Consider the following 21261-nt stretch of genomic DNA (forward strand, 5'->3'; position numbering starts at 1 on the left):
GAACTCTCCCCATTTCTTCTCTGGGTCTCTGGTTCACTCGCACACTGGGCTCAATGCTGGAACATTCCTCCCAGTGGCTCATGGCGGTTCTTCTGTGGCCTTCTACTTTACAGGAATCTTTTGTTATTGCCCCAATCTCAGCTGCAGCCATATCTAACGGAGAGATTCCTGCCATGGGCTGTAGCTGTCCCCACAGCAAGGGTCCCTATATGAGGCAGTGATTTCCTGGGTCTCCCAGGCTCCTCATGAGAGTTGTCTTCCCTGGCATCCCCACCACATCCCTTTGTTCATGGTGCTACCTCACTGACAGACTATTTCAGTTATTTGGCAAATATTTGCGGAGTCCTACTTCAGAATTAATGGCAGACCCAAATCCTGCCCTCATGGAGCTTGTGTTCCAGTGGGAAGGGCTGGATAGTAAGTAGTCACTAATGAAGGACACACTAATGAGTGTGTCATGTGTTAGAGGGCCTTCCAGTCCATGGGAGCAATGTGGGGCATAATAAAGTAATGACAGTTGGTCTATTTGGGGGGAGGCATTCAGACTACAGTTCAGACAGGGTGAATGAGGTTAGTCTTATGGATCTGGTGATGCCTGAAGATGGAGAGGGAGCACATTATGGTGTCATCTGGGAGAAGCACGTATGCTGAGGGAAGAGCCAGTGAAAAGGCAGAAGATTGTAGATGGGTTCTTGAGATGATGCGGTAGACTGTGCTGCTGGGTGTATGTAGGACGTGGGGTCAGGAGCAGGGGCAGAACAGGAGGAGCACACACATCACCGCAGAAACTGGCTTTTGCCCTGAGAAAATGGGGGCTGTGGGCAGGTCCAGAACAGGGATATGACCTCCTTTGCCTAACCTGAGCTTTCTGAGTGGATGAACATCCAAGTACCACAGCAGAGGAAACCCTGGGGAGATACCTGATTCCATCCAGGGCACTGGGGCGGTTTCTCAGAGTGGGCAGCATTGAACCACGATCAAGTTGGAGGGATCCAAGGAAGGAAGAGCCTGGACCAAGACTCAGAAGTACTAAGTGACAAGCTGTAAATTCCACAGACCTGGGGCAGGGAGTATGGGCTGTGACAAAGCTCCCAGAGGGTAGGTCTTAGAGGATCATTGAGTGCTAGATGGAGTGTCTGGGAATTTGTTGGAAATCAATGAGGAGTTGTGGTAAAGAGTGGACAAGGTCAAGCCAAACTCAACCATTTGGGGCCCTACTCAGGGTCTTGCTAGCCTGTTTGTGACCTTTGCTCTAGAATTTGTATCAAAGTAGAAGGTCCTGAGACAGATTCAAGGCCAAGCTCACAGTAACTAGGTTTTCTCTTCTGTGGGAAACCTTCTGGTTCAAGTTGCTGTTCTTGATGTTTTAACAGCAATAAGCTATGCAGCTTTGAGCACGTAAGTCTGCTCTTTTCCGAGCTGTAGTTTCCCCCTCTAGAAAGGAGATGACAGTAGCTCCTATTTATCATAGCTGGTGAGAAGCTGGCCTATACCCACTACACAGTAGGCATCTGATAAATGCCAGATGCGACCATGTGGGCCTAGCTCCAGGTCTTCGTAGCTGGTGATGCTGTGGCCATCAGGGCAGGAAGAGAGGAGGGCCTCACCTGGGATGTGTCATGGTTGAAGATGACCGCATTGAGGTCCCCGCAGTTGTAGTGTTTGATGAGGTCCTCTGTGGTGTAGGGGGCCTGCAGGCTCCCAGCCCGCACGCTTTCATGCTGCAGCAGAGTCTGGTTCAGGGCAAACAGCACCTGGCCGAGGAAAGAGGAGGGCATCAGGGATGTGCTCAGGGACTGGTTGGCCTTTGGGAGCCGACCTCCACCCTCAGGACGTTGGGGCTATAGGCATGGAGCAGACGGAGTATGACATGGCAAACCATCCGAGTTTGGAGTTTGGGGTGAGTCTGCCTCTTGACTCCTTTGTTCTGCTTTGCTTAGAAGTATTCTAGAACAAGGAAACCCGTTTTATAGTCAAGAGTACCCCAAATGCAGTCAAGGCAATGAATAATAGAAATCAAAGTTAAGTACTGTGTCCAGTCCTAGTGGCCTCAGGAGCAGGATCCTTGGAGCCCACCGTCCCATGCGTTCAGCAGATGCTCCCTCCATCTCCTCTGATCTCTGGGCTACTGGCTCCAAGGATGAAGTTTCCAGACATCAGGGCCACTTAGAGTAAACTACAGAATGTTTCCCAGGCTCCCATGCACTTTCTACACAGTTTATAGCATTTGAAGCTCATGGCTCCCCCAGAGCACAGGGGTCTTAGACACAGGCCCTGGGAGACCACCTGCTTCAGCCTTCACTTTTGTTTACTTGAGACAGATTCTCATTACGTAGACTCAGCTTCCTTGAACTCACAGTCCTCCTATCTTACCTCCCAAATGCTGGCATTATAGGCGCAGACCACCATACCTAGCCAGAAACCCCAATTTTAGACAGGGAAACAGGCCCAGGACATAGAGGGCAGTTTACGTACATGGCTTGAGCTGGAGTCTGTACCACAAGGTCTAGCATCAGAGACTTTTTTCTTTTTTGCCAACTAAGGGACTTTGTTGATCCCACTCATTCTGATGCTGGACCTGCTTCAGCCAATGGGACAATGGCAGTAAACATTACACAGGAAGGCCTGAAACATGACACCTGGGTGCTGTGGCTAGCCAGTCTTCACATACTCTTTGCCTTTGACTCCACTCTGATGGAGGGTGGGAGACACACAGGGCAAAACTTACACAGTGAGTGACACTCAGACCAGTGGACAGGCAGCCAATTTCCAGACATGTGAGACCACCAAAATCAGTGGAGCCTACCAGCAACTGGTCGAGGCTACCTGAGCTCTGCATGCTATTGTTACACAGCATGATCTCAGTGACAGATGACTGATGGACCATGCTTCCTTCCGCCAGTGTGTATATATTAGCTTTTCGATGTGTTTAACTGAAGTCTTGCAGTAGGTTGTGTTTTCTGAAGTCAGGAAGTATATCCTTCCTGGCTCTTGAATCTGTAGCTTTCAGCACCCTGCCTGGGGAAGAGAGGGCAGTGTGATCTCTGTTTCTCTTTAGGACCTGGGGACCTGCGGTTCCCTTCATAGTTAAAGGTGCCTTATAAGAACTTATGGAAAACATCTAGAAGGCTGGCAGACATTCCCGCCAAGACATGTAATCTGAATAAAAAGCTTTTGAAATAGGTGTACAGGGCCAGGACAATATGGTGACACAGGCAATAAGGCCATGCTTGGGTTCCCTCTGTGTTTGTTAATGGCAGGAGAACTGGATTGCACAAACTGTAGAAACCCACACGCTTCCCTTTAATGAGAGGGCTGCAGGTGAGGTCAGACCCCTTGCCCCACGTCTGGGCCTTCTCCAGGCCTCTGGGCTTTGGCTGCCACCGCTGAAATCAGATCTTCAGCCATCTGGTGCAGAGTGTCGATGGCAGCTTGGTGGCTGGGGATGAATTACAGGAGGCAGTGACGTTTTCTGCTGTGGATATTGCTAAGGCAACAAGCACTTCCTCCCACAGGGTGCATGCCTCTGATGAAAGTGTCCGTGTCGAGCTGACCCACATGCCTCCTCTGAGGGCCCAAGACACAGGGACTTCCTGTGGTCACATCCAGCTGCTGCACACACCTGATCTGCTGCTTCTTAGATCAGTCCTGCCAAGGCACCACCTGACCTGGGCACCATCTGCCTGGGTACCAGAAGACCTGGCTGGAGGGTAAATGTCTCCCCTGGACCCTGCTTGACTCATGAAGTCAGGTCTGCAATGATGTGGCCTGATGAAGCCGGGAGGTATTCCAGGGGATTAAGTGTATTCCCGGCTGTAGGGTGTTAAGAACGGTCCTGGCATGAAGTGAGTGCTGAGTACGTGTTTGTTACATAAGACTTAGGAGAAAATAACGCCAAATCTTCCCAGCTCGGTGCTGGGAGAGCGAGGGTCCTAAGAATTCATCTGGTGCGGAGGTTTCAAACTGCTTTTAGCCATAGAATTCTTCTGTTGCTATTGTTTCTTCCAAAGGAATCTTACTTGTAGTCTTGAACATGTAACTGATTTAAATAGTAAGGTCCTGTCGATACGAGGGAGGCTGGGGATGGGGTGGGGATGCCCTCTTGCTATAGGGGTTTCCACAGGGACCCCAGAGCCCATTAAGGACCCCAGATCTCATTTTGTGCATTCATAGTGCAAAATAAGAGAGGGGACAGCATCTCAGGCAGGTAGGATGGGGTGTGCAGGAGTCTATACAGGAGCTGGGCAGAGGGCTTCTACCCAAGTGTCCTGACCTAGCCTTGGGTCACAAGGCTGATGATGCAGGACCTTCTGGTGTCTACTGGCACAGCCACACCCACTGTTTCTCTGGATCTCTGTAAAGCAGCCAGGGGTGCTTCCTGTTGGAGTGCTGCAGACAGGAAGCCAAGGGCCCGTCAGGCCATTTGAGAGTTTGAGAGCTCCCTGCATGTCTCAGCTAGTTTGTGACATTAACTGTATCTTGTTGGGATCTGGTGCCTCCCACCGACTCTCTGTACACAGACCACTTCAGAGGCACGTGTCCTGTGGAATTGATTCGGCACTCTGTCTTTTCATTCACTGTTGAACCCCAACATCACAAACATCAGACACTGAGGAATCACTACAAAGGAAGGTGCTGACCCTGAATCGTGTGCCCCCCACTTCCTGCTCCATACCTACTCTTTGTAACTCATAGGGGAGTCATCACCCATTCACATCAGGACCCCTGGTTTTATTGAGCACCTACTATGCATCATAAACTTCCTAAGTGGATTCGTTATGTAGTCTTTACAGAAACTCCCAGATAAAATTAAGAGGCGTTAAATAAGAGAGGTGAGGAGGCTCGTGATATGAGATGAACATTTGACACACATCCTTAGCCATCACCGCTCACAAGGCCTCCCTCGGCTCTGTTGAGGAGAGAGACAGCAGGGACGTACAGATGGGGCTCAACAGACAGAAGCAGAGGGAGTGGTAGGCTACCCAGCTCCACAAAAAGAGCTGAGGTGGAATTCCAGACCACTGTCTTACTACAAGCAGGCCTTTAGGCACTGTGTCCTCTTTTGTGAGCATTCTTGGTGCTTCCAGCAAGCAGCAAGCAGAGGGAAGCTATATCCGTCCATTTCCCCCACTCCCCTTTCCCTTCTCTCCTTCATCAAACAAAGGCTTTCAGCTTCCCAGCAGGGGCTTGAATTTGATGGGGACTGTGAGTTGGTTTTTAAGCACATGGAACTCATGGAGGAGGCAGACATGCCACTGACCTTCACGACAGGGTGACAGAGGCACAAGCTTTAGAATGAAGTGCCACCCTGACTTCTGCTTCCCTCTCCAGCTCCCAGAATCCCCCAGGCCTCTGGGCATTCTACTCCCGGCCACGTTAGAACAACAAACCTCCCTTGGAAGGAACCTCAGTGGCCCACACTAGGATAATGTTTATGATAAGCCTATGACATGGAATAACAAACACTGAGTGAGAGCAGAGGCCTCGCTCTCCCGCATGCCTGTGTGCAGTCTTGGCCACCGGGAACCCTGGTCAACAAGAGACCCTGAGCATTCTCTACTGCCTCCCCCCTCACTAGAGCTCACGGGGCACGGGGTGGCCGGAGGCGTCTGTGGAGTGTAGGCTTGGAATCTAAATAGTTCTTCAAACAGAAGACTAAGGTGGAGAGTGGCGGGCGCCAGGAGGTTGGAAACAGGCTTGCTGTTCCAGAACAGTCTAGTAAATAGTCCTAGAAATACAAGAATGCTAGACTTGAGGCCTACACTCACCTGGCCGCCCTGTCACCCGAAGGGAAGGTTTGGATCCAGGGCTCTTAGGACAGACCTGGGTCTCAGGTTGAGGGTCAAGGATGACCAGTGAGGACTTTTACCAAGACAGGAGCCCAGAATAATAACAGCCAATCCTAAGCAGGTTGACAGTGTTCACCGAGTACCTTCTAGGTGCCAGTGCATCAGGCAAGATCAGCACAGACTAAAGCCTTACTCTCACACAGCATACTCGCTAGGTGTACACAGGAAGGACACTGCCATCAGTAAAATGCTGATCCCGCTGAACTAGCATACCTCTGCAACCACAGGCAACGAGGACAGAACAGCCAGTGCTGCTGGAGGCTGGACCCCGAACACCAAGAGAACTGGTTTACTTTCCCCACAGTGTGGTGAAGAGTGTGTAGAACACAAAGTGTCTTTAGGTGACTCTGTGCTCCCATGCCCTGTGATTAGAGTCAGTGGAAAGGGACAGCACTTGTGCTCAGGCAGATCCTTGAATGAAGTCCCAAAATGAAGCTTTAGGTCCCAGCTGGGTTTCGAACCTCAGAAGTGGAGTCTCTTGCTGAAGCAAAGGAAGTGTGGAATGGATGCTAGAAGAGAGAGAGGGAAGTACCAGAAACGACCATGTGTGGTCACTCACAAGAAGTGGAGACTGCAATAGCCATAAATCCTCATTTTTGACACGGCATCTTGTGTAGCCCAGGCTAGCCTTGAACTCACTATATAGCTGAAGATGATCTTAAACTTCTGATCCGGGAATACAGGCATGTGCCAACATTCCTAGTTTATGTGGGTGCCAGGCAAATGTCCTCAGTCCTGATTATGCTTATTTTATGTGTGAGGGTAAGTGTGGATGCATATCTGCGTATATTTATCTCAAATATCTTTGCTTACTTGTCCTCTAATGATGTAACGTTGATGTATTGTCTGTCTCTATCATCGTGTTTAAGTACTGTTCACTTTATAACACACTAGTCACAGGATGCCAAGGGGAAGAATAAGTGGACTAGAGCCTGGCATCCTCTTCTGGGGAAGGCCTCCTGCATTTTTGGTTATGTGCAAGACAGCTGCTCATGTTAAGCAGAGCTATCATCTTGCCCTTGTCTTTATTTGAAGCCAAGGCAGGGCTTATGGAAATGAATATGGGTACCAAGTTGAAAAAGAGTAGATGTGGCTAATTTTACATGTCAAATGGACTGAGTTGAGGTGCCGAATACATAAGGAAAGATTTCTCTAGATGTTTATTTTCTAAAATAAACTTATTTTATTTTTTAAAAATCCTTGCAAATAAAACAGCACACACCAAAATTAGCTAGACTCAAAGTCTATGCAATTCAATAAATCTCTATGCAGTTAGGATTGGTATTCAGAATGGAAGCTGTGAGGCTTCACATTAAGCCTTACAGTTTGGGTCTTGAGTATATTTTATGCAATTTTCCACTGCAGAAAACAAACAAAAATCCTTGACAGAATTAGAACTAGAAAAACAATTAGCTTTATATCCTCTTTCATAACTCCATCAACTACAGTCACTCCTTCCTTATTCCTTTATATTTATCCTTTCTTGCTCTCTTTTCTTCAATTTACCCTGTATGTACATGTACATTTGTTTACATACACATATATTATTAGCTAGATTCTGCATACAAGAGAGGACATGTGGTTTATTTCTTTCTGAGATTATATAACCTCACTTTGTATACATTTAAAGTCTTTCAATTTTCTTGCAAATTTTCAAACTTGAGTTTTCTTTAAATTTTGATGCATTCTATTTTATGAATATATTGATTTTTATATCCATTAATATTCATCCATTAATGGACAATGGGGTTGATTCCCATTCTTTTCTGTAGTGAATAGAGTAGCAATAAATATGTGGGTATAAATATCTCTATAGTAGGATATGGACTTCTTTGGGTATATCCCCAGGAAGGAAATACCTGGTTCAATTTAAGTTTTTGAGGAATCTCCAAACTGATTTCCATTAAGGCTGTATTTGTTTGCATCTCTACCAACGGTGAATAGGATTCCTTTCTCTCCATTGCCTTTCCAACATTTGTTATCAGATTTGTTGATGATAGCCATTCTGACTGGATGTGAGTTGTGTCGCAAAGTAGTTTTGATATATCTCTCTGATGGTTAGGGATACTGAACACTTTAAAAATAGTTATTGGCCATTTGTATTTCTTTTTTACTTTCTCTGTCTCTGTAAAAAAGCATATATTCAGTTAACTTGCCAATTTGTTGACTGGCAGTTTTATTCCTTCTCTAATTTCTGAAATTTTTTGTAAATTCTGGATATTAGCCTCTTGTCTGAAGTGTAGCCAGTAGATTTTCTTCCACTCTTTGAGCTGCCTGTTAACTCTGCCACTGTTTCCTTTGTTGTAGAGAAACAGTAGTTCCATCTGTTGGTACTTGGCGTACTGTTGCTCTATTAAGGTTCTTGCCTACCTGAATACCTTGTATTTCCTTTTGGAAGTTTCAGTGTTCCAGGTTTTAAGTTAAGATCTTTTTTTAAAAAAATTGATTTTGTAATAGGTGAAAAGTATAAATCTAACTTCGTTCTTCTGTGGGTAGAATTTCAGTATTGTCAGTACCATTTGTTGAATTGTCTACATTTTTTTCTAGACATTTCTATGAAGGTATTTTTGGCAAGACTAATATTTAATTTAGTGAACTGTGAAGAAAATGAATCATTATCCATTGAGTGGGTAGAGGCTCAAAAAAGGGGTAGTTTTAAGAGAAAAGTGACTTTTTGCATTCTTCCAGCCGAGCCTTGAACTTGGAACTGCTGTATCAATTCTCCCCTGAACGTCCAGTCTGCTGCCCATCCTGAAGATCTGCAATATCTTATACCATTGAGACAATTATTTGTAATCAATATCTGTCACTGTCTCTCAGTACAGCTCTGTCTGCTCACTCTCTGTCTTTGAACCCCCCCACACACATATGCATTCATGCATGCACACATATAGCTATGAATCATACAAATGTACTATGCCATGGTGCTTGGTCAATGGTGAACTCCACTATGAACATGCCCTCATAAGAGTACGGTGGAGCTGGATATTTATGGTCTTGTATTTTTTATTATACCTTTTGTGTATTTAGGTACCTGAATATTTGCATTATGTTACGATTGTCTATAGTTTTTTGTACAGTAAGTAGCATGCTGTGCAGATTTGTAGCTAGTCTATGTGTGCAGGAGGCTGGGCTCTTAGGGTGTACAGATACATACTGTAATATGTGCACAATGTCAGAATCAGCTAATGATCCGTTTCTCTGAACATAGTCCCATTGTTGAGCTGTGCATGGCTGGACATCAGCTGCAGACGTGGATATGTGTACATACCTTCTACTGGTCCATTTCTTGGATAAAAAAATGAGTAGGTGTTTCAGAAAAGAATCAAGAACGAGGGGCAGGGGTGTGGAGCGAAGAGGGACCAGCAGGTACAAATGCCCTGTGTGTGCGCACATGATGGGAAGCAGAGGCCAGGGTAAGTGGAGCTGAACAAGGAAGGAGAGTGATGGGAGTGTAGCTAGAGTTGACAAGCATGCCAGATGGCACGGAGTATGGCAGAGACACTTGGAGACATCTCATGCTATAATCTTTCCAGATGAGCTTTGCCATTCCAATGTGACAAAATTGAGGCCTTGGGGATAGTGAAGTCACGGCTCAGGATTTCTGATTGGAGAACTAGGCTTGGGATTCAGATCCAGGCCGAACAGGCAGGTCCTGAGTTCCCTCTGCTCTCCCAAGCTCTACTTCTCAAGTCACCTCCAATCATCTATTAGTAGAAGGACAGACATCAACAGATGGCTGGAGCCCGTCTGTAGAGCCTGTATTCTGAGTGCTCAGCTGGAGAGAGAGAGAGAGAGAGAGAGAGAGAGAGAGAGAGAGAGAGAGAGAGAGAGAGAGAGAGAGAGAGAGACAGAGAGGGAGAGAGGGAGAGAGAGACAGAGAGGGAGGGAGGGAGGGAGGGAGGGAGAGAGAGAGAGAGAGAGGGAGGGAGAGAGAGAGAGAGAGGGAGGGAGAGAGAGAGAATTAGAGTATTAATTATCAGGTATTTTCAAGGATGACACATGAGTTGGGAAAAATGTTATCTTTTTTGGGTTAACCCCAACCACTGGTACCTAGCCTCCCATTAGATTTACTCTGTGTCAGCCTGATGGAACTTCAGGCCAACCCATGACACCTCTGAGGGGCACAATGTCCATCTTGGCTCTGGCTATTCCCCAGAGATAATACAGTGCCAATCACACACATCGTAGATACTCGAGAGATACTTCTAAAATGAACAGGTCAGCTGGTGGTGTGCAGAGGGTGTCACTCATCCCATGACCCTCATCCCTAGCAGCTCCGCACCAGGACCCAGTGCAGGGGTGTAGGTCATCTCTGGCATGAGGGACACTTACTTATGCAGAGGCTCCAGCCCTCAAGGCTTGCACTGCAATTTGTTTGTTTATTTTCCATGCTCCATGGATTGCACCAAAGCATTACCGACTATTTCCTGGCTTCCTGTTCCAGGACTGGCTTTGAAGTCTCCCAGGCTTCCAGCACAGATTCTGTCTACACACACTAGGTTATGGAACAGTAGGCATCTAAATATAAACAAGGTTTCCTGGAGCTGGGGCCTGGCTATGGGCTAGTGACAGGGACCAGAGAGAGATCTAGCCACCATCTGACTTATCACAGACACCCAGAGTGGATCATTTTTCTTCTTGAGGCCTTGGATTACCCACCTGTGACAGGTACCAGTTTACACATTCATTGACTGAAGATTTATGGAGGACTTACACAGCAGCTTGCTGGGCCAAGCCAGGACGCACAATAGTAAACACAGCAAGCAAAGACCCCTGACCTAGTGGGGCTTTCACTACAGTCGGAGAACACTGGTACTGAGAGAAGCAATAAGCAAGAGAGTGACAGCTGCTAAGGAAAGGATAGTGTGTGTGTGTGTGTGTGTGTGTGTGTGTGTGTGTGTGTGTGTTTATGTGTGGGGACGGCATGTGTGTGCTGTGTGTATATGTGGTGCTTATGTGTGTATGTGGCATGTGTGCATACGTGTTTTGGTGTTGACAATTTGGATTAGATATTGGGAAAAGTTGTGAAGATGCTAAGGGAGGAGCTCTGTGGAGATATGAAAACGGATTCAGGCAAAGGCCATGAGGCAGAAGAAGGGGCGAGGGTTGAGGAACAGGAAACCCAAAGTGAAGGAGAGACAGCGATTGGAATTCCTTCGAGGATGGGAATATTCAAAGGTGTGGAAAGAGGAGTAGGAGTGAAGTAAGCTCTGCTCCTAACCCTTTGGGGACCTGAGCACCACAGCCACAGACTCCCAGGAAGTGAAGTCCAGCTACCCTCAGTAAGGCCTGGATCCCTAACCCTTCCCCTCCCGCCAGCCAGTTGCCATTATCCGCCACTGAAATGGATATAGTGTTGGGGTCAGGGGCTATCTTGTCATTCCAAAGAAGGGGACTAGGAATGGCTATTGGAAGAGGGTGGTAGTGGGAGACCTCTTGTTGACAAGTGTTGGATGTGGAGTGGAGGAGGCAGCTGTGAAGGGAAGAGGCCAGCTTGAAGGCAAGCAGCTCCCTCCTTTCTTCCCACTTAGACACCACACAGAGGACCATGGGCTCCGTTTCACACTCAAATGTCCCTGTTCTGTGGACTCTACAGGGTGGGCCCTGTGCCAGCCAGCGGCAGACCCTCCCTGGCCTGCAGCGGGGGCTGGCTGTGTTCACTTCACTTTTGTTCTCTGGGGGCCAGACTATTCCTCCCACAACCACTCTACAATTCTGGGGTTCCTCACCTGTCCTTCAAGCAGAGTCACCCACATGAGCAGAGTGGCACTTGCAGGGCAGGGAAGTTGGTGGCAAGGGGCTCCAGGAAGGAGTCTGTGTGCATGCCATCCTGTGGAAGGAGGACCTCTCCTTTTTTTTTTAGCACAGATAGGCTAAGGGAGACGTGACACCCAGAATCTGGTGCTGCAGACCAGCCCAACCGTGAGACCAGCAGCAGGGCAGTAGGCTCCCTGTGAAACATGAAATGAGGAGTGGCTGTAGCTCTCAGCTTTGGTGGCCCCATTCCAGAACCTGACATCGCAGGCTGTGATAGCTAACCCTTCATGACTCAACAGCCCATGGTTCTTGGTGTGTTGTTCACTAGGCTCCTTTTGTCCTTTGTGACAGGTGGATGGTGTTACCGAGCTCATTTTGTAGACAGTCTCAGAGGAGGCAACACCCCACTTTCTCTGAGCTGGATTCCCAGAGTGCTGGGGCTCTTCTCCCTGAACCCACCGCATTCTCCATGCTGCTCTTCCTGTTGTCCACATCTATATCTGTCCCAGAGGCCACAGCCTCAGAGATTCTAAACCCCTTGCATTCTACACACGAGGAAAAAAGAATAGGATACATTATCAAGTCCCAGGGAAGCACCTAGACAAGTCTCTCCCGGTTACAGGGCTGGGAGCAAGTTCAAGGGGACGAAGCTGGAGAGAACCAGTTGGCTCTGGCACCAGTGGCAAGCTGCTGAGAAATGGAAACCAGAGCACTTGGCTTCTTGACTCAGCGTAGGAAGGTGAAGGCATCAGCACATTTGCTGAACTGAGGAAGACCATGGGGTGCAGAGAGAAGTAAATGCATTCAGGGCAGAGGTGTGGAAGTGAAGTCTGAAGAGTAGGGGGGTTGGGACCCTGCTTTCTTCCCTGCAGAGCTGCCGTGGATCAGGATAAGGCATGAGTGAGTGAGAACCCACAGTTTCTGTGGGAGGTTATGAGTCGGGCAGCCACCACCACCATCATCCTCATTCGTGTTCTTCATCCATGGACTCCAAGCCTGATACAAGTACTTCTGCTTCAGCCTCAGACCTGCCCTGCTGACACAGCTGCCTAGACTTCAAAAGGCAAGACTCCACATTCATCTGCAAAATCAGTATGGAATTCCTAGAGGGCTCCTCTAATTCCTCTGGTCTGACCACACAGCAATTACCCATTTACAGAGGAGGGGGAATGGCCTCCCAGGCTCTCCAGCTGTGTGGGGACCTCTGCTCTCCTTGGCCTTGAGCAATAGCTGGGGAGGGCTGGACTGGAGTGGACACCTGTTGGGGGCCTAGTGTGGGAGGACCTGGCTGTGAGCACACAGCACAGAGAGAAATGGTAACAGCCTCCCTGCTTGCCTGCTTAGCCACCATTGCCAAGTGCTTCTGCGGCAAACAATGGAGGACAAGAAAGGGCTCGATGGCCTTCAGTCCTGACCTGTGCTTACAGACCATGGAAGCCTTGTTCTGGATCCTCCTCTCTGGGCCTCAGCTTACCCATTGTCAGGTGTGTGTGTGTGTGTGTGTGTGTGTGTGTGTGTGTGTGTGTGTGTAACATTAGTTCTGCCATTCGAGGCTAGCATTTTAAAAACCTCATCAAGTTCTTACTAGCCTTCCTTAGGACATGTGGGAACTCTTGCTTCCTATGAGCTGGGTTGCTCTCCAAATGCTCTGTGGCAGGGGTTCAGAGGAGGCGCCAGAACTCAAGCAAGCATGGACAGGGTTCCTGGTTAGGTTGTGTTGGTTGCTGGGATAATGGACCAAATCGATTCCAGGTGTGGGGTAGCTCATGGGGAGGACTGGCTGTGATCAAGCAATACCTGTTAAACCAGTGTCTAGGGGTGAACACTATGCCACTGGAGTCCATCACAGGAGTAGGGACCACAATCAGGGGACTCTCAAAGACGGTGGCTGCAATGAGTGCACTGTGCAAGCATGTGTTTGTCACACAGAGGAGAAGAAAAGAAATTGCAGGTGATGTAGATGAACAAGGAGGCACTTTGTGGGTCCTGATAGTGTTGGGTGCAGCCATAGGAAGGAAAAGGTGACTGGGTGGACCCCCATAGCTCCACAGCCTTGTCAATAGCAGCTAGAGGCTAGAGGCCAGCATCAGTGATGGTGGACAAGGGCACAGGGTGGTCCAGGCTTTACTGGTAGACATCGCGGGTAACTTAACTGATGGAGCAGGAAGGACCAGCCAGGCTTTGGATTTAGAAGTCCACCTTTGTGGTGCCTGCAAAAGAAGACTGGAGGGTAACCTGGTGAACAACAGCAGTCTCAACCCTGGGGCCAAGAGAGGTGAGGAAGCCTTCCTTGACCTAGGCTTTGGAGATGTTGAGGGTTATTTGAGCAGGTGGGAACCACAGTTCTCTCCTGGCTTTGACTGCTAGAGTGTTCTGGGTCAGGGTTCTGAGGTTTTCTTGTAACCCAGCACTGACCCCGTTGTCCGAGGATGGGTTCTCTCCTCCTCCTCTTCCTCCTTTGTTTTTCAGACCCATCCCTTGCGGCAGCAGCTGGACAGGGGAAGGGCAGCCCAGAGTAGAGGGAAAGATAGAGGCTCTGTGGTGCTGCACACTCCCCGAGTGCCGGAGGTCCAGCCCCGAGTGCTGGCACTCAACGTGGAACAACCATCCTAGGAAACATCAAAGGAGAAAGCTGCAGAATCTCAGAGAATGGCAGAGCAGTTCCAACTTGTAGCTCTAGCTTGTTTGAAAGCTCAGAACACAATGCAGAGGCCACTGAAGCCCAGAGAGGACAAGAATGTGCCCAAGGACAAGGTAACACGGCCAGCCAGAGGATGCAGATGAAGTCAGGGTGAGGCATCTGTCTGCTTCTCTGGCTCTGGTAAAGTCTCTTGTGGCCTCTTATCCCCTTCTTCCCTCTACCACAGAAAGAATGTAAGATGAAAGAATGTCGAACTGAAGCCCAAGCGTAGGACTTGGGGCCAGAACACAGAAAAGGCAAACTCACTCTGGATGAGCAAAGCTCTGTGTATGAGTAGGATAAGTGTTAATCAGCCTTCAGACTGGGAGGGTGGACCAAATGTGCTATGGGGGGGGCAGAAGTTCACCCCCAGAAGATAGCTTTTAAGGGCTCATGTGCTTTCAGAATCCACCACAGGTGGGCAGGAAATTTGCCCAGCCTCTCAGCCTCTGGCCAGAGTCTTCCCCTGAGCCTCAGGTCTATGCTGGCTTTCATGATCCTCCTTAACTTCTCTCTGGGGCAGTGACCTTGCTTCTCTCAGCCTGTTCTCCTCAGCCTATGCTTCCCTCCTGCTCCACCAGGAAGCCACCTATTCTAAAAGGGTCTCCTAGATCCTAGCTCCAGTCTGGGGTTCCCTTTTCTGGGCTCTTGTGACCAGAAGGCTCAGAGATGACGAACCAAAGCATTGGTCTGCCCTGGGATTAGGAATGAGGTTTCTGAGTGACATCGAATATTGCATGGGCCTGTGTATATGCAAGGGAAAGGCAGAGATCAAGAGACAGGATAGAAGCCACACTATCCCAGCCAAAGAGACTTGTGGTCAGCCGCATGGCTTATGATCTGAGCTGGTGTGGTCCAGGAGTCCTGGAGACATAGACTGATGTAATTCAGTCTGGCTTACAAACACCAAGTGGCCTCTCTACCTCTCTCCATCATCTGGTTTTGGACTATCTGACCAGGCCCTGTGACCCGGCACTGTGTGTGTGTGTGTGTGTGTGTGTGTGTGTGTGTGTGTGTGTTCTCTGCCTCATCCCTCCACTCTTTCCTCTTGTTTCTCCATGGGGACACTGCATGCCATGACCTCAGGCCCTGAGCCCTAGGGGCCAGGTTGCATCTGGTACCCTGGACATCCCTAGCTGACAGGCCAGCTGTGGATGCTGTGAACCATGAACATCATAAACGCGAGCACACGATGGCTCTAGAAATAACGACAAACTGCTTCCACATGGGCTCGCTGCGTTCCTTGGCAGGGCTCTGCTGCACTCCCCAGGTTTCCCTTGCTCCTTGTTCTCTGCGTTTCATCTAGCTTCATGTGCCGATTTACAGGCTTGCTTTGGGGTGTGCTGCTTCTTTCCCACTTCAGAGCTTTGCACATGCTGGTCCGGGCACGCCTTTCCCATCTTGCCCCTGTTTTGCCCACAAAAGCGTTATTTAACATTTCAGCTACTGTTCAAGTACCATCTCTTGGAGATTCTTTCTCTGGATCTGTATTGGGTTCAGGGGAACCCTTCCCTCTTTCTTTTGAACATGGAGAAGAGTTTGTCTTAATCCACACACTAGGGTAATATTTATTTACTGTCTTATTAGTAATGTTATCAACTGTCACTGATTGTTTTATGCCAGGCACTGTACAAGGCTCTACACCAGTTTTATTGCATACACATTCCAATAATTATGAGATGGTTTTCATCTTTATTCTCCGTTTACAAGGGAGACACAGTAGTTAAGTGACTTGCATAGGCCGTACAGCACGTGGTAGATGAACGAAGAAGAAATGGAGATTTTTACCATGTGCCAAGCAGGTCCTACCACCTTCTATGCAGCTATAACCAATTCCCCATACTCATTCTCACATCCCTGGTACCTAGGACACAGCTGTGACACTCTGAGAGCACCCAGCTCCATTAGGCATAGCCTTCAGCAGTCCTGGCTCAAACCAGTAAGTGTACTTGGGGGGCCGGGGGATACTGAGAACCCAGAGGTGGCGCCTAACTGTGGGTAAGGACCTCAGAACTAGAGGGGCCCAGGAATGGACTGGGTGTTCTCAGCAGGAAGCTCCTTTTTAAGGTGCACACCCTTTCCCACCCATGGCCCCTGACACATGACTATCACCTCAGTGACTATCACCTCTATGTTCCTGCCAGCTCAGTGATGGGTGGCTGAGAAAGAGGTTTTTCCTCTGAGGAACCATGGGCGCCTCCTGCATCATCTGAATTGCTTCTGAGACTGACAGCTGCTCTCCCAACTACCTCCTTCCCTGCCATGCTCTTGGCACCCAGGCCCAGCAGGCCTCAGTCACCCTTGCAGGCTGTTGCCTCAGGAGCGTGTCAGCTGGTCTAGGAGGCTTCCATCACAGCAGCCCCAGACCCCCCTTTGAAGGGGATCAGGTTCCCCCACAAACATAATTGAACAAAAATATGAGAGAGAAAAGGTCTTTGTTCTCCCATTTACAGCGTCAGAAAATATGTAACAAATTAGCCGTTTATGAGGTAAGAGACCAGCTCTGTGTGCAGGCGGTGTGGCCTCAGCAGGCACAAGGGGCCTTTGAGCCGCTCTGTGTGTGTGTGTGTGTGTGTGTGTGTGTGTGTGTTTGCACGGCAGTGGGAAAGAGGGCTCACAGGACTTCGGGGTAGAGGCCAGTGACCATCTAGGACTCTGGGAAGCTTGCAAAGGGAAACACGGGGGCAGCCAGAGTCAAGGAAGCTATCCCGAGCATGCGGAGAGAATAACTCTTGTAGGCCAGTCTCCAACAGGGTGAGTGCACTTAGCACCCACTGGGCTGATGGGGTCTCAGTGGCTTCCATGCTGGCTGTTATGAACCTTAAGAATGGGCAGGTGCCTCTGGTATTGCTGGTGATTTCTCTCCACACATCTTCGCTTTTCTTCCATGGACCAACGAGGAACACCAGCTGAAGTATCAAACATTCACTGAGGTCAGGGAGAGGGGGAAGTGGCAGGGAAAAATCAGGGAGCGCTCAGCAAAAGGGATGGCCACGTCTCTCCTCAGCATTGCCCTGGTTTTCATCTGTTTCACTCGGGTGTCTAGAGTTATGCATGGGGTATCTAGTTGTAAGCATAAGGGTTCAGTGTTCCAGCTTGACCCACTGGGGTTGTGTTGCGTAGGGGCAGCGAAGGCTGGCATTTACACTTAGTGTCTTTGGTCCCCTTACAATTTAGAGTCTTCTGCCTCCTCTCCCTCCTCCTCTTCATCCTTTTCCTCTTTTTGTTCTCTGCTAAACCTTCAGTTTTTGTTTTCAGTCGCACTATGTGGCCTCAAATTAATGATCCTTCTGCCTCAGCCACCCCAGTGAGGAGATTATAGGTGTGCGCACCACACCAGGCTCATGGTTTAGTTTTTGATTCTGTTAGATTGTGTGCTGTAAGGCCAACCTTTTCCATTCCCGATGCCCATGGTTGGGAATCTCCTTGCTGCCAGCCTGGCCACACATCATGGGAACACATGTTCAGACACCTCCTGAACGGAACTGCCTGTTCTCTGGCCACCAGAGGCCCTGGCTGGGCTCAGAGCTGGGTCCTGGCTGCGTTACCATGCTCTGAGCCTTGAGAAGAGGTAGTGGTGAAGATGGGCCCATGCCAGTCCAGCAAGGAATCTCTGAAAGAAGTGGGGTGCTGGGTTTCTGCCTGAATACTCCAAGTGTTTGGTCTACAGTCACAAACACGTCGCTTTCCTGGATCTGACTTTATTTGTTTTGGTTGGATCTTAATCGTTCTTTCAGGCTGAAGCTGCCTGGGATCCCAGAGGACTTGCTAAAAGTTCAACTGCACCCAGCATAGCAGAGTAACTTGAAAGTTAATCAGTGCTGAGGGATGCTCGCCTCATTCTTTCCAGCCCTGGATTCTGAGGTGGGCTTGGACATAGTGCTGTTCTCTGTGGTGCAGACCAGGGACCTCAGGATAAATTTGCACAGGAGATAACTGTGCCTGGCAACTTCTCCATGGAGTCACAGAACAAAACTCTGCCCCTATGTGGACCCCTTCCTGGGTACCTCTGTTACCACTTTTTCTGCCATCCTTTCTCCTCTACTTTAAACTCTTCTCTCCCACATTATTGTGTCACCTTTCAAAGAGAAGACCTCCCATGATGGAGGAAGCCCAGTGACTTTCATTCATAAACATATCTCCAGCCCTGGCACTGAATACACGCCCAGTGTCTCACGAGTGAATGAATGATACTCTTGGCATTTCATTTCCCCATCATGCCTGTTTCTTTTCACGCAAGGCTGTACCTCTGTGGCAGGGCTCCAGCCTTTCAGAGTGTTAGTCCCTGGGGAGGAGCAAAATAGTGTTGAACACCAACCAGGTCAACTGTTCATTTTACAAAGCTCAGAGAGGGAAGGAGTAATCCAAGTCATACAGTACAAGGAAGTCTTTCCAGACCCTTCCTGTGATGATGCGTCTAGGAACTGTGGACCAGTTTGCTCCCCAGCTGGCTAGTGAGGGTCCCAGGAAAGAGAGGCTGAAGGCAAGAATGGAAACAAGTGGTCGCTCTCAGCAAGGCTGCTGCTTCAGCTTGCCCTTCCCCAGTTCCTTCCTCTAGCCAGGCTAGCCTCCCTCCCCTTTAATGCACACCAGGAACCTCCCAGGCTGGTCTCAAGTCCATCTCCTCTCTACACCTCCTGCCAAATCTTGTGAAACAATTAACATCTGTTTTCAAGACAGCAGCACTAAAACCCAGAAGAGGTTGCCAAGATCACTCAGGTGACTTCAGGATTTGACCGTGAAGTTTTTTCTTTATATCCTATCTCCCGGGTCTTTGGGTACCCCTGCCCTCAGCTTCCTCTAGGCATGCAGGCCTGTGTCTGCCTGCCTTGCTGCTTTCTTTTAGAAAGCCTTTTTCCCCAGTCGCACAGACACTCAGCTCGGTACTGAAAGTTCTCTCTGGCTTTTTCAGTAGCGCTCTAGCAATTTCAGGGTGTCATTTGTCACACGATAGCAATAAGTAGGTAGCTAAACAGGCAGTGACCAGCCAGACTGTGGCTGTTCTGCAGAAGGTTCTGTGCTATGGAGTCAGGGGTGACCTGAGACTCACACTAGCAATCAAGGGTCCTGCGCTGGCATTCACCTGCACAGTTAAGTTCACCGCTTCCAAGTACACATACATCCGCATGTAAGAAAGCCCCAAGCTAACTGGGGCATGGTGAGCCTGCAGGAACCTGTCTCAGTAGCAGGGATCGGGTTGGGGGAAACAGGACTCAACGGCCTCAGAGCTCAGAGCGTGAAGTTAGCCTGCCAGTGTACTTTCCAGACAGGCAGTCAGAGGGCTGTGTCGTATTTCTGTGCCCCAGCAGTAGCCCGTCACATCCTTGCCCTTACACGAAACAGGAGCCTGCCTGACTGGTTCAGTCTGGTCTATGGCTCTCCAGAACTCATCTGCACTCTGTAATTCTGGAAAGGCTGGAGAGGCCTGTGACCACAGATAATCCTTGTCAAACTTTCTGTAGACCACCCCACCCCCATCACCTCTTACACCCTATTCTGGTTGTCATCACCTCTTTTCCAAAGCGGATGTAGACATCTGAAGAGGCAAATACTCATTGGGTTAGAAGGAAGAGGCATTGCCGATTAACTCTCAGCCAACCAGAAAATGTAATTAACCTTACTGCCCACCCAGCACTGCTCAAGGCATGCATGCCCTCTTGTAAATATCTCACCCACTGTGTACAAGTACTCAGTCACATGCAAGACTCGAAAATTCTTCCTGAGGCCTTCCATAGCCCCCTGCTAGGACATGTTCAGGCATGAAAACCCTCACTGTCTTATACAATGATAACTGCCCCCCCACATCTACAGGCTTGACCCGTCCACTGGCATCAAACCTCTCGGTGTACCCACATCTCTGTGAGCCAGCTTTGAATGTGGATCTCTCAGCCTTGTCTCCAGCATCTGTGACCCCCAGGGAATGGAATGGACACTGCTTGGCCTTTGGGTCCAGGGTGAAGTAGCTTTCTAGCTGTCTAGACTTGAACAGGCCCCACACAGTCCATCACTCATGGAACTGAGCCCCTTTGTCTTCTTTGTCCCTGGGGTTATCTAGCACCCACCCTCTTAAATTGTGGGTCATAATTCCATGTTGTGTTACAATACTAGATGTGGTGCGCACACACACACACACACACACACACACACACACACACACACACAGATTGCCAACAGTAGAAGATTCCTGAACCTGAAATGACTAAAAATTATTTCAAGAAATCAAAAGTGGGATTAATCTGAAGTATTTCTAGCAGTGTTGGTCTATGTTACACCATAGGCAGTCACTACAGACTTAGTTCTGAACACAAAATGTGTACCCTGAACTGTACATGTCATGCTATGTGTGGTGATATATTGTTTATGCTAACAAAGCTTGCCTGAAGATCAGAATGCAAAGCTAGCCAAAATCATAAAGGCCAGGCAACGATAGCACACACCTTTAATCCCAGGACTCAGGAGACAGAGGCAGATGGATTTCTGTGAGTTAAAGGCCACCCAGGGCTATATGAGAGTTAATCAGTCTAAAAGAGAAACAGAGCTCATACCTTAAATCCCAGCATTAGAGAGGTATATAAGATAGGAGCAGGGAGGGTCTCAGAGCTGGCATTCAGTATTCACTAGGGAATTATTCTCCAGCCATGTTGAGGACAGGATGGTCCCAGTCTTGACAGAGGTAAGAGCTCTCTGGTGGTTTGACTGCTTTGCTTTTTCAGATCTTCAGCTTGAACCACAGTAGCAGTCATGGGTCTTATATTATACATGCAATGCTAATGAATGCCAGCTGAAACCCCTCTGCTCAGACCAAGGTGCAGAGGGTTGCATGGGATGAACTGCAGAATTTTTTCTGTACACACCTACTTTTCTGTTCTTGTAGAGACATAATGGGTTAACTATAGAAGCAAAGACTTTACATTTTTCTCCTGCCATCATTCCTCGGCATGTAACTATCACATTAACATGTCTTTGCATTCT

The 21261-nt window shown here is 48.7% G+C and overlaps 1 protein-coding gene across 1 annotated transcript in view; it reads right to left on the reverse strand.

Annotated features, from left to right (window-relative positions):
- Trabd2b (TraB domain containing 2B) overlaps positions 1-21261 on the reverse strand; it is a 198122-nt gene that overhangs the window by 31966 nt on the left and 144895 nt on the right. The window contains exon 3 of the mRNA XM_005072097.4: positions 1608-1754. Coding sequence (XP_005072154.1) covers positions 1608-1754 — 147 coding nt within the window. The remainder of the gene's footprint in view (positions 1-1607; positions 1755-21261) is intronic.

Source organism: Mesocricetus auratus, unplaced genomic scaffold (assembly GCF_017639785.1).
Source record: "Mesocricetus auratus isolate SY011 unplaced genomic scaffold, BCM_Maur_2.0 Super-Scaffold_100014, whole genome shotgun sequence".
Classification (NCBI taxonomy): Eukaryota; Metazoa; Chordata; class Mammalia; order Rodentia; family Cricetidae; genus Mesocricetus; species Mesocricetus auratus.